This window comes from Danio rerio, chromosome 3 (assembly GCF_049306965.1).
Source record: "Danio rerio strain Tuebingen ecotype United States chromosome 3, GRCz12tu, whole genome shotgun sequence".
NCBI classification, from domain to species: Eukaryota; Metazoa; Chordata; class Actinopteri; order Cypriniformes; family Danionidae; genus Danio; species Danio rerio.
Genome location: NC_133178.1, coordinates 20,539,443 through 20,552,575, shown reverse-complemented (window position 1 = coordinate 20,552,575; position 13,133 = coordinate 20,539,443). Strand labels below are relative to the sequence as shown.

Here is a 13,133-nt window from a genome sequence, read left to right as displayed (position 1 = left end):
CCGTGGGTAAATGTCAAAACTGTTTGTTTCTTCCTGGTTTTATTATTGAGGCATGCTGTGTGCAAAAAATGCCGCTACAGATTTATGTTTGCATTTTTGTTTGCTGTGAGGAATCATTTTAGAACGCTGGATAGAAGTGTTACGGGTGGATGCCGTCAAACTCCGGGGGAGTTTTCTTCCGTGTTTGGTGCCTCTTGATTGTCATTTAGTCCGACATTTTGACAGCTGAGATCTTAGTGTTACATGGGAGCCATGTTCGTTCAGTCTGATATGTTACAATCGTTCAGGATTATGAGAAAACAAAAATGAAATAAAAATTTGCAGTCTGAGCCGGCCTCTAAAAAAAATCCGTCCTTCGATTCCTGTCCAATTAAATCGCACATAGAAAATAAAATCGCATTCAAAATGTCCAAAAAGATGTCCAAAATCTTTACGTGCAATGACCTAGAGACTGTTTCGACTGCGTGTCACTGATGAGAAAATGAAGGATGTCGACGGTATGATGACTGAAATCACCAAACAGTCTTAAACAATCACTAAATGGAATGAATGAAGAATGGAAGGAAGGGCCAAAAGATGGAAGGATTCAATAAAGAACTGAACAACCAAGGAACTAAGGAAGGAAGGAACGAATGAATGAATGAACAAAGGACCTAATGAACGAACGAATGAAGGCAGGAACAAAAAAAGGAATGAATGAAGGAACCACAGAAAGAACGAGCAACCAAAAGAAGGATGGAAGGAACGAACATCGACGATCACTAAATGCACTACAGAATGTTACATTTACACATCCATGACCAAACTGCATGTAAATGCTTTTCACAGTGTAATACCAAAGACTATAGAATACACAAGACATGTCACTCATATTTTTTGGAATGGGGAAAAGTTTAATAGTCAATATGGGGAATGAAACCCCCCCAACTGGAACAGGAGCCAATCATAAGTAACTACATGGTGAAAAAAGCCTGCCTTCTAGTACAGGAGCCAATCATTGATCATTTTAGACTGACAATACTCCAGGGGAGGTGCTTGGACCAGACGTGAGTTTCTGCAAATTTTGTGTGATTTGGGTGTTTAGAAATTAAACTAAAGAGACAGTTGTTGTTTAATTTAGTTGCTGATTCCTAATATGTAATGTAATCGTAGCTTGGCAAGCAGTTTTAGAGAATGTGAGGTTTGCCTATTCAGACAGAATGCCCGAGTATACTGTCTGAGAGGCGGTTCAAAGATGGCCGCCAACTGAAATGACTTGCCTTAAAGGGACTTTGGTTATACTCACTACTCTAGAGTTATTTTGAAAATGCAACTTTTTATTCATACTAATCAAAATGTTTACAACAGATACGTTTACTCTATTTGCACCGCCTTTTTGGGCAAGTAATGGTACTTTTACTTGAGTATTCAGTACTCTTTCCACCACTGGATGGTAATAGTAATTCAGTTTAACTTAAAACAGCTTAGACGTACAGTAGTCTATGCACAAAGCAATTTAATAACTAATTTATATGAGCATTTTACCAGCCACCTATGTTTTTTACTGGACCTATGTAGGAACCTGAGAAAAGAAAAAATCAGATGGCACTTAGGGTTTTTTGCATCTGAACTGTCAAAATATTTCATATTATAATTTATGTAATTTATTATTACATGATGTCATCATAAGTTTAAATTGGTAAACACCATTCATCATTCATCAACACAGTTTATTTAATTCAATATCATACAGTCATAATTGATAGGCTCCATCCACTTATTTCCATTCATTCATAAACATATTTTTATTTCATTTAAGATTTTGCAATACATTCAATTTAATTGATCTATCAATTATATTTAACAATAAGATGATCAAAAATACTTTTTTGTTATTATATATTTATGAAGGGTGTCCAAGAAACACTTCCAAGTCCTGAAACCCTTATTGTGCAAAATGCAGCCTGCTGAAAGATTAATGAGTCAATTTAATACTTCTGTCCTTCTGTCCTTGTGGCAAGACACACAATGGCTGGAGACTCTGAGTGTAAAAACACTCAGCATTTACCCTGAACATCTGCTCAGCGTGTATTTCATTAAACCGTTTCCCTGCTAGAAGACCTGCTTTAGCTCTCTGTCCTCCAACCCAACCTCAGAAACATCATCCAAACAGACAGAGGGGAATCAGTAGGAGGCCTTGTTATGAAAAGCAGCATCTAATAAAGCGTCAGCTGACTCCTAGCGTGATTCTGATTGAAAATCCAAGGAAAACTGCCAGGATATCTTCCCCGGATTAATCAAGGCAGATTAAGTCTGCTGTAATCCAGTCTAAATAATCCTAAACAGCACGAATATTTGATCTGCTCGCTCGCATCAATCCGTGACCCCTAACACCAAGAGTGTGTGTGTAAATCCTGGAGTGTGTGGCATCCAGTTTTCAAATTGATCCAGGCTAATTAAAGTCAAGGCTAATAAGTCTCTTTGTTTGACTGATCAGGATGTAATGGCAGCCAGATCAATAAAGCCCCCCAGTCATTGTCCATAAACCAATGGTTCCCAACCTGAGGGTCATGACTCCCACTAGGGGTCACAAAAGATTTATGAGGGATCACCAAACTCATTCTAGCTTGTGTGTTACAGGTAGGGATGAAACATATACCAATTTGATGTTAAACCACATTACCAGAGTTAAATATTTTAATATTATTTATAATAAAAAATAATGAAAAGTGTTAATTACAGCTATTAAAAAGAAAACTCAAGGTAAATACTGTTCTTAAACAAAGTTAGCAACATTATTATAAAACAATATTTTGAATATTAATATAGGGATACTGTAAATGATTATAAAAACGTTGCCCTAAATCTTGATACTTTAGAACAGGAATAATCAGAGATGTAAGGAAGTGCACGTGCCCTTGACTTGCAAGTAAAGCATCTTCATTTCTACAACATCAGTCTAAAATCCCATTGGTGTGGAACGCTCTGCTGACCTGTGGCATATCGATTTCTCAGGTGCCTTGTCAAGCGAGAGATAACCTGCACAGGCTGTCCTTGGACCCCAGAAACCCGAGACTAAGAAGGGCTCTTAGCCTGCGACCAGCAAGCATATATAATTCTCTGTTCTCCATCATTCAGCGGGTCACCTGATGTATAGTTTCTGTCAGCGGGTGGAAAAATCAATTGATGTACTGATGAGATGTGACAAGAAGACAGCCTTTATTTGTATTTGGGGCAGAGCCCGCGTCCCTCTCTGTTAAACTGATTTAAAGTTGATCCCAGCAAAGAACGTCAGACATGTTGACAGAGTGATCCAGAACAGGGATCATTTGTGGGGTTATCTGGATATTGGGGATTATTATTTTCACATGCAACAACGGTCAGATTTAAAATTGAAATATACACTATTCAGAACTCTCAACACATCAAAGTTACTATAAACAAAAATAGTATTGTGTTGGATACAAATACTATCATATATACTTACATTTTTATTCATACAATTCTAATTAAATAATATACTTTATTTACATTATGTTTTTTATTATTGCATATTTATTCACATAAATGTCTTGCTACAGTTTCAAAGGGATCCTTGACCTTTCCAGGGAATATGTTTACATGGATTTTAATATGATTAAGACAAAACTCTGATTAAGATTCGACCATGTAAACAGCCATTTTTGATGAATTTTATTTGATTAGGGTCATAATCAAACTAAATCCAGAAATCAAAAACAGAAATCGGATTAAGACATGGAGTATGGCGCTTTTAGTTCATTCTTGAGGTGTAGTAGAGACATGTAAATGCTGCAATCAAACTATTATCATCGTGTAGGATTTTTGACGCATTTTGCAACAGGATATTCTATACACACACGGCTGTTCGACACTATTCTCTGCACCTACTGATGGACCACAAAAAGCTGCATGCGAAATTCAGTTTTATTTTCCCATAAGGCGTGCGGTATTAAATTCCATTAAAACAACACTCTTCAAGTAGTTCCTCGCATCTAATATCTCGTTTGTCACATGGACATGAATGATATGTTCCTGAATGAAAGTGATATTGCCAAACTGCAGTTAAAGTCGACAAAATAAAAATGAAACACCCGAAATTACACAAAACTCTGGCGGAAATGTGGATAGCGTGGTGACGCAATGACATTAATCAAATTATGTATGTAAAACAGGATAATGAAAGGAACATTCGAAAAGCAACTCATGTAAACACAATCATAGTATTGCCTTATTCAGATTAAGGCAAATAATTTGATTACTGATGTCCACGTAAATGTAGTCACTGTCTCAACTGTACTCAAACCTGCCAAGATGCCATCATCTGTAACAAAAAGTTAAACTGCAACAGATTTCAATGTGATTTTAACTTAAACACTTCTCATCACATTTTTTACGACCAAAGCTGCACATTTATTTTAAAGCTAAATTTAGCATTTACAACATGGCAACACTTGTCTCTATACAACTCAATTGTCCTAATTAATTAGTAGAAAAAACTGCAAGCAAGAATATGGAAAGTTCAAACCAAAGTGTGACATGTTAGTTGTTCCAATGCACTGCCTCATCCCCATCAAAACACTGCTTTGTTTGATGAGTCTATATGATTATCCAGCCAATGACACATGGGGAAGTGTTTGTGGAGCCTGTCTGAAACAGCCTTTTTGTTTTGCAATTCCATAAGTGGTACAGAAATTACACCCTTCACCTTTAAATAAATAATGATTCCATTAGGTTTCCTGAACAATAAAGCCATAGCCCACCTCTTTGGAATTAAACCAAGAAAACAAATCCATTACAAAACTGTTAAACCTCACTTACTTTTTCATCCACTTGCTTTACAAAACAGCGGTTCTGCTTTACAAAAGAACCGGTTACATTGGTTCTGCATGCTTCTCCACGAGTAAAAATATGTCTAGTAAATCCAGAGAAATTAAAAATGCTCAAACTGCAGTGGTCATCAACCACCAGGCCGTGGATCAACTGGTACCGGGCTGCACAAGAAATCATGAATTATTTCTGTTTTATTTATTATCCAAGTCTGAACAACTTTTATTTTGAAAAGTCTTTTAATTTAAAAATTGACCGTATTCTCTTGGTTACATCTTGGTCACTTGGGGGCCCAAATTTAACCAACAAGTAGCAAAATGAGTCTTTGGAAAGTTTCTTTGCTAAGGGGAAAAGGCCCAGTGAAGGACCCACAAACTGCCAAGGAAACCCATTTATCAACAAATCAGGTGAATCCACCATGGCTGTGCAAGAAGATCAACCGATGGAGATCGGCCTTTTGGGGTTGTTTGCATATAGCATCTTTTAGTGTTCGCATAAGTTTGTTTTTCCCAATGGAGGTGTGCACACGACCGGCGAGATGCGCTCGCACATTCCAGATGCACTGTTGAAAAAAATCCCGCGAGCTCACCGCGAGTCATGTGACAAGAACTGACTGATCAGCTTCAGCTTGTATGGAATATACACACTTCAGTAAGACTAATTATTCCACTTGAACACAGAACGCCCAAACACTGCAGTGCTTTGTAATTTTCTCCATAAATAAAACTTCAGAGTTACAGCAATGTTTTGTCAGCTTGTCATCCTCAAAAAAGTTGATGGTTGCCTAGCAAGCTGAAGATTATGACGCATATTTCCATGGTCATTTGCTAAGTTACAGACAATTTAAGACAAATGTTGCTCTTTGCATAACAATATTTGAGAATTTTCATAATTATATGTTTTCCTGCTTTGAGTCACAGCCAGGCAGAAAGAGGACACATATATGTGAGATCATGTGTATAGTGTGTCCATGTTAATGAAATGGGCATATCTAATAGCTCATAGTAACATGTGTTAGCTACCTTTTCACAAATTACTTGAAGCATATTGGTCAGTTGGTTGATCTCCATCAGCTCCTCGTGCTCAACATCAGATATATAAATAAAGGCTCCAGCAACTATCACTGAGTATCACTGTGATCAAACCTGATTGAAGCTACCTGTGCATAACACATATTGCAAATATTCCAACATATTGTTTTATCGCACATATTCCAACCAATCAGAATCAAGATTTTCACTCACAACTTAAAGACATCAACAACAACAATAACAAAAATAAAAGGGAAAAAAAACAACATATTATGAGCAAGCTTGGCTACTCTGGCCTTGGTATCTCACATCACAAATTCATTAGCATAGGAAGTGATAATTGTTTCTGGTAAGTCAGTATCTGAAATGTTTACACATCCCATTTTTGTATCAAAACGGTTTACTTAGAACTGAGGTGGTACTAATAAAACAGATACTATGCATGGTACACATTAGAAAACCCCCAAACGTGAATCACACTTATCCATACTACAGTAAGCAGAAGAAAAATATCATAATACAGGTAATGGCGCTAAAAAGCTGTCACGCACCTGAGTCTCATGAAGAGGATGAATGCGACCAGCAGGGCTCCCAGAGAGATGCAGTGGCCCAGGTAGTTGATGATGACTGCTATGTGGTAATGCAGCTTGCTCTTCTTCTGGAAGATCACAAAGGGACAGAAACACACACAGAAACACATTAGGAAGATGAGAGACTGATGTCCTGCAGATATCTGACATCTAAATCCCAACATGGAATAACTCCTAAAAGCTTTTTGGGGCATTACAGGGACAGAAACCAATGCGTACTCTATGTGGAACAAAAATGATTCTGGCAGCCTTCAGTCTGAAAAGAGAATAAGACATTCAGTTAGCTGTTAACCATAGCTTAAGTCCAGCTATTAATTTCAGATGCTTAATTTATGTAATTAATTATACATCATTAATGGTTATAATAAAAACAAGAATTCCTTAGTTATTTAATGAAACATTTTTTTTTTATTTCAAATAATTAAAAGACATTCAGACTCAATAATTATGTTCTTCAATGTTTTATTTCTGTCTTTTTTATTCATGTAATGCCTTCTTGCCATTAATAAAACTGTTTTTATACCCTCTAAATCCATCAGACTTCTTTTTTGTAATCGAGCATTATTAGTTAAAAAATCCCAAAAGATACAATCAGAAATTATTTTATTATCATTAATTAAATCTTAACAATCTGTTGTAATTTTTGATATTTGGGATTTAGATTTAATGTAAGTAGAACAATGTAAACATTGCAAACATTGTAAGCTTGTTAGATTCAAATAATGTTGTGTAAAAACATTGTGAAACATCAATATCTGTGCAATTGTTATGATCACCAGCGATCTAGCGGCTGCAGATTGCTGTTAAACACACAGTTCACTAAAGAACTACAAGTCTGCCAATATATGGACTATAAGTTCTAGTCATGGACCACTCATATGCACCTGTTCCTTATTCTGTTGATTTCACACACTCACGGCTGGGAGCTGCTCATGATCTGATTATATGGACTGCATACACAGCACACACGCACACCTCTTTGCTGAGTCTTGTTTATCTGTCAAGTTAACACTACGACACATTTTCCTTGCCTTGTCCTGCCATGTTTGTTTGTTCACGTTGCCTGTATTGACCATTTGCCTGTTATTCAACCACAACTCTGGTATCCCTGTATACAACCATTAGCTCCTAATTGTGATCATTGCCTGTCTGACCATTCTCTTTATAATAAATCCTGCATTTTGGATCCACACTCTATTGCCATCAAGTTCCTCGTGACAGCAATATAAAAAGCTTATCAGATGTAATATGAAGTAATATAAATAATATACACTTTTATAGATTATATTTATATATTTAAAAAAAATAGCTAACATTAGCAAATAAAACATAAAGTAGGCCTACTGGGTACCATACTCAAGGTCTTGGTCTCTTTTTCATCTCTTGTTTATCTTCAACGCATAAATGTGGGATAAAAGAACGGCAATTTCGTCTTTTGTGAAATGGAGTTGCCGTTTAATGTATAGTAAATTGGACTTATTCAAAGTAGAGTCGCTGCACTAACAAGTTATGACAAGTTATGAATTTATGTTACACTTCCAACTGTACAGTGTGTTTTCTTTTACTTTGAGTTTTAAGGTAAGGGGTGTTTTATTTGCCCTTCACTGACAGTCAGACAGGCTCCAATTCATCGAACTCGGAATCATTAAAATCAGAATTAGAATAAAACAGCCTCCTCATAAAAGCTGGTGTATTACATTAAAAACATGATTCGATTTGCGCCTTCTGATTGATTTTTGGCATATAGCGGCTTTTGCTGTCAAAGGCAAGTAGCGTTTAGAGGCTTTTGCAAACTAACTGTTATTTCTGAATGTGCTGACGCTGGGATTTAAATAATTTGAAGCAAAAATGTTTGTTGAACATGTACTACATGCCTAAACCATTCTCTTAAAGCCATTAGCTAATTTTTGCCGGAAATGGCAGTTAGCGACTTTTGCATCTGAACTCTTCATATAGACACTAAAATAAAATACATTAATTAATTGTACTATAGTTTCAATTATATAATTAATAAAAATATTCATAGTAAATAAAAAATGTTTTCAGGTTTCTTTTTTTTATTTTTATTGTTTTTATTGAAATTGTGGACAACTTTATGCACCCTTCACTGGTGCATAAACCCTCATTGGTTCAAAATGAATTTTTTTTAAATTCTATTTATCTATGCGTGTGTGCAACTATACATTCATATATGTATAATATACAATAATTATTTTTAATCAGAATCATCCTTAGGAAAAATGTTAAAATATTGTATATTGTAAATATGCTAGATATAATATTATAATATTATATATGTAAATATTGTAAAATATGTATTATTATTTAAACAACTCACATAAAAGTAGTTTATTACTTTGTTTCATATTTCATAACTGCATCTGATTTGGTTATATTAAGAAATTACAATCCCATCAGTCCATCATCACATTCCCGATTAAATTGCCTACCTTTTAAAATCCTTTAATCTTTCAATTTTCTGCGTTATTACACTTATCTGTTGCTCACTGATTAGATTTTATGTGGCTCATGGGCATTCATGATAAAATAAGCATTAAAACTGCATAACTCAGAATCCCACAGCAGCCAATATGCAGACTGACCCTCATCCTGATCACATGCTAAAAAAAAGTCATCCGTAATCATTATCCTCGCACAAGAGGATCATATTCCACCACTCTGACTTAACAGCATCCTACCAAAAACTGTTTCTAACTGTTATGAACATTTTGCTCAGTGATGAGTAAGGCAGATGTTCATGGTTTCCACTATCATGATGATTGCCAATCTGACATCGTTTCTTTAATTAAGCCATTAGTTTTGGCTCAGTATTACAGCACAGCTACTCAGATACAGCTGAAGTTCATATGTGTCTATATGCCTAATCAGTAATCAGTGTCATGAAATTTAAAACAGCGTCATTGATATTTTTTATGACCTCAACTACAGTACAACAGAATGTTTGATTAAAATGTCATTAAATATTAATGGTGCAGTTATAATAAAATGACAGTGTATAGACTCTTTTACTGATAAGAGTTGATGACAAACTCATTTTTTTCCACTTAAAAAAGTGACGAAAAATATTCATGACACATTTATAATGACCTCATGACAATCATGTTTATGACAGATTTATGACAAGTTATATTGTCTTAGTAACGTCAAGTTGTTATGACAGACAAAGCCATGTTTTGAAGTACTTGTTTATCTTAAACGATGTCATCTCTGCATATAAAATGATAACTGAGCTAATGATATTTAATGGCAGTTGTCACAAGCATGCATAAAATTCAGTAAGTTAAGGAACAACATACTTGTTTTGCTTATATAGTTAGAGCACAGATTGTTGACATAATCTATGCTTCAAATGCAGCATTGAACTGACCCTTACTTGAGGAGCAGTCCAGCAAACATACAACACATCACTTAGAGGACATTCTATGGCCATTTCCATGATGACAAAAGGCCCAATCCCAATTCTATTTTTTTTACCCCTACAGTACCCTTTTCCCTTCCCCTTGGCCCTTAAAACCAAGTGTGAAGGGGAAGGACTTCAAAATTTACCCCAAAGGATTGGGACAGCACTACAGCACCTAACACACCATCATATGTCATTATACTGTAGGTCACTTTCACTTTGTTTTTTCACTTTCATTTTTATACTACTGTACAAAAGTTATTTACACTTAAATGCACAGTTTTTTGGATACTCGAGCTGGGTATTTTACATTGGTTCATTTTCATATTTTTCATATGACACATGTACAAGTTATAGCTCAAATAAAGGCTCTTGACGGTGCTCATACGGTTCTAGCATTCTTTTTACTGAATTATATTCATATATCAAACAGTTGTCAAGTGAATTGCTGTGTTTCCATGGTGCAGAAGTGAAAACAATACATTTATGATCAATAACCAGCCCCAGATAGCACAGAAAGCTGTCATCTCTTACCTTATGCTGTGTGCTTCAGGGCCATTCTCCTCTGTTTTTGAGGTGATGTGCATAAGTATTCCTTTTATATGTCTGATGTGGTCCAAACATAGTGAATCATGTTTGATCAAACAAAAGAATAATGAAATATGAAAACAATGATCGATCCCTGTGGCTTGTATAGCACCTCTCATCAGTTTGAATACAATAACTTTTGCATAGATTATGGTAGAGACACTTTTTCTTTTTTCTTATGATTACAGGCATGTGCAGAAACCACCAAAATTCACTCCTATGTAAAGTTGTGGTCGGTCTGAAAACCGCTGTAATTGGTCCACCGTTTATGATAATGTTAATATGATGGTCTCTACACTATATATACACATATGTTTGTCCAAATAGCTTGAAAAGTAGTCTTTTCACCATAGGTGCCCTTTAAATTTGGGTTGGCAAAATCCAGGCGGAAATCCTGTTTAAACCACACTGACCTGAGCTACACTGAACTAAACATAAACTTTGAAAACTGGACTGACAGTGTTTCACTATACAAATAGAAGTGAATTTAATTGAATCATTGTCTCTTCACTCCACCTATAGCTGGTGTGTGCTGAGCGCACTGGTGCAATTGTCCTGTGGCTGCCTTCACATCATTTAACTGAATACTGCACAGTGGTGGGGGTGTGGAGAGACGTATGGCCATACACAATAAATGCGCTATATAAATGCACACATTACATTACATTACAAATGTTGGTCTCCTGCAGTCAATACATGGGTGGAGAATAAAATCGTCATGGCACACTTGCTTGCAGAAAATGACTTACCAAAACAAAGTCACTGGGTTGTCCTTTATTACGTTTTCTAGGTTAATAGATGCACGAGAGAACTGATTATAATGCATAAACATGCAAACGTCAGATTTTCATGGTTTGGCCTCTTTAAAAGTGTACTTGTCAAAACCAGTGTAAATTCCATCAGTGAAAATGACATCAAAAAAGAAAGTAATGCACCAGTAATATGCATATTTTAAAATAAAAAAATGATGTTAGTTTTTATCTTTATGAATACATTTCAGTCTCGTCTTTGTGCACCAACAGTATTGCGCTGTTCATTCATTAGATAAATGGATCAAAGCACATTCATTTATAGTTTTCAGTCACATTACTGGTGCAGCAGCCCTGTCAAGATTGTTTATTTCAAGCTACAGTAGGCAACAAACAATGTTTGCACTTACTTCCATTGACAAAATGAACATTGGTCACAACCCAGAAATATTCTGAGTGGGTCACAAAGTGTTTTCGTGATGCATGATGAAAGATGTGTGAAAGCTGTTGTTCATGTTACTTATGAATGAGAAAAAAAAATTACTGTACAAGATGCATTAGTCACAAGGGACTAGTTCTTTTCAATGAGAGAAATCTGGAAATCAGCAAAAAGTGAGTATCTGATGCATTAATAACCAAATAATTGCTATTTTTTTTTATAAAACTGTGAATATTCAAATTGCACGGTTTTAAGATTAACATGCTTATGTTTGTGGAAAAAAGTATTATTAGTCCAGCCAAATGAATCCATGAAGCATATGTTGATCACGTAACACTCAGGTTAGTGTGTGTGTGTGTGAGAATATAAAGTAGGCATCATGTGCTTTTTCATCATGGGCCCAGCACCCTTCTTTTCCTCTACCCCTGACTGTGTCCTCCTGGTGCAAAAATCTGTCACTGAATTCCTGCGGTCGTCACAGGACCAAACCCCCACCGGTCACTGCAGACCCTGCGGACCACCGAGACCAGAAAAGCAGACTGTACTAACAGAAGGAGCAAAGGCAGTTCTGGAATCCAGTGCCTACAAATCCACAAGGCTCATGAACAAGCCAGCGCAATTTAACCAAGAAGCAATCGCTCAGACGACAAATCGATCAGAAACGGCATGGTCCGATGTGCTTATAGCTTTGGGGATGAGGTAATCCTTTAGGAGAGAATTCAGAGAACAATGAATACGTTTTTTTGTGCTCAACATAACATTGCAATCCCCATTAGAGACATTAGAAAAAAAAGGCAGACTTTTAAAGATTGATCTCTGCTTTCCCAGAAACAAGAATAAAGATATCTGCCAAAGCACATGTCTTCTGGAAAGCACTATGATCAATTTTAAATGTTTACTGTATAAAAACAACTGATATCACGTTAAAAGGATAGTTTACACAGGAAAAGATTGACATTTTCAGTTAGTAATCGTCATGCCCTTCCTATTATCTTTTAACAAAAACACAGAGAAAAATAACACACAATAAAGGCAGGCTCAGACTACATTAGTTTTAAAATCCAACCAAGATTGAAATCTAGTTGCAACACACACATGAAGAGAATCTTCAGAGATTTTATTACCTCAAAATTTTAAATATGCGCACGATACAAGATATGAAAACTGCAGCACAGTATACACTACAGGATACTACACCTGATCAAAGAACAACTCACTTTATCAATAATGTTATTTATTATAGACTAGATTGCCAAAATGTGACCAACTGCCACTACATGCAAAACACTCCCATGCACTCAAAACAGGTTCCAGTTTGTTTAACTGTTAGTGATGGTCATAAAATTAAACAGATGGGGCATTTCCGCATGCAATATTATTTATCGTCTGTTCATTTTTCTTTTTCTCTTTCACACACATGCAGAGCAGCTTTACGTCCAAACGAATGTCTAATAATAACAACAATAATAATAATAATATATTCATAAT

General features: G+C 35.8%; 1 protein-coding gene across 2 annotated transcripts in view; it reads right to left on the bottom strand.

Moving 5' to 3' along the window:
- crhr1 (corticotropin releasing hormone receptor 1) overlaps positions 1-13,133 on the bottom strand; it is a 225,860-nt gene that overhangs the window by 77,997 nt on the left and 134,730 nt on the right. For both annotated transcript variants that reach the window (XR_012400935.1, XM_691254.8), the window contains exon 6: positions 6,410-6,516. Coding sequence is in view for 1 of the 2 variants with exons in the window: in XM_691254.8 (XP_696346.3) it covers positions 6,410-6,516 (107 nt within the window). In the remaining variant the exon portion in view is untranslated. The remainder of the gene's footprint in view (positions 1-6,409; positions 6,517-13,133) is intronic.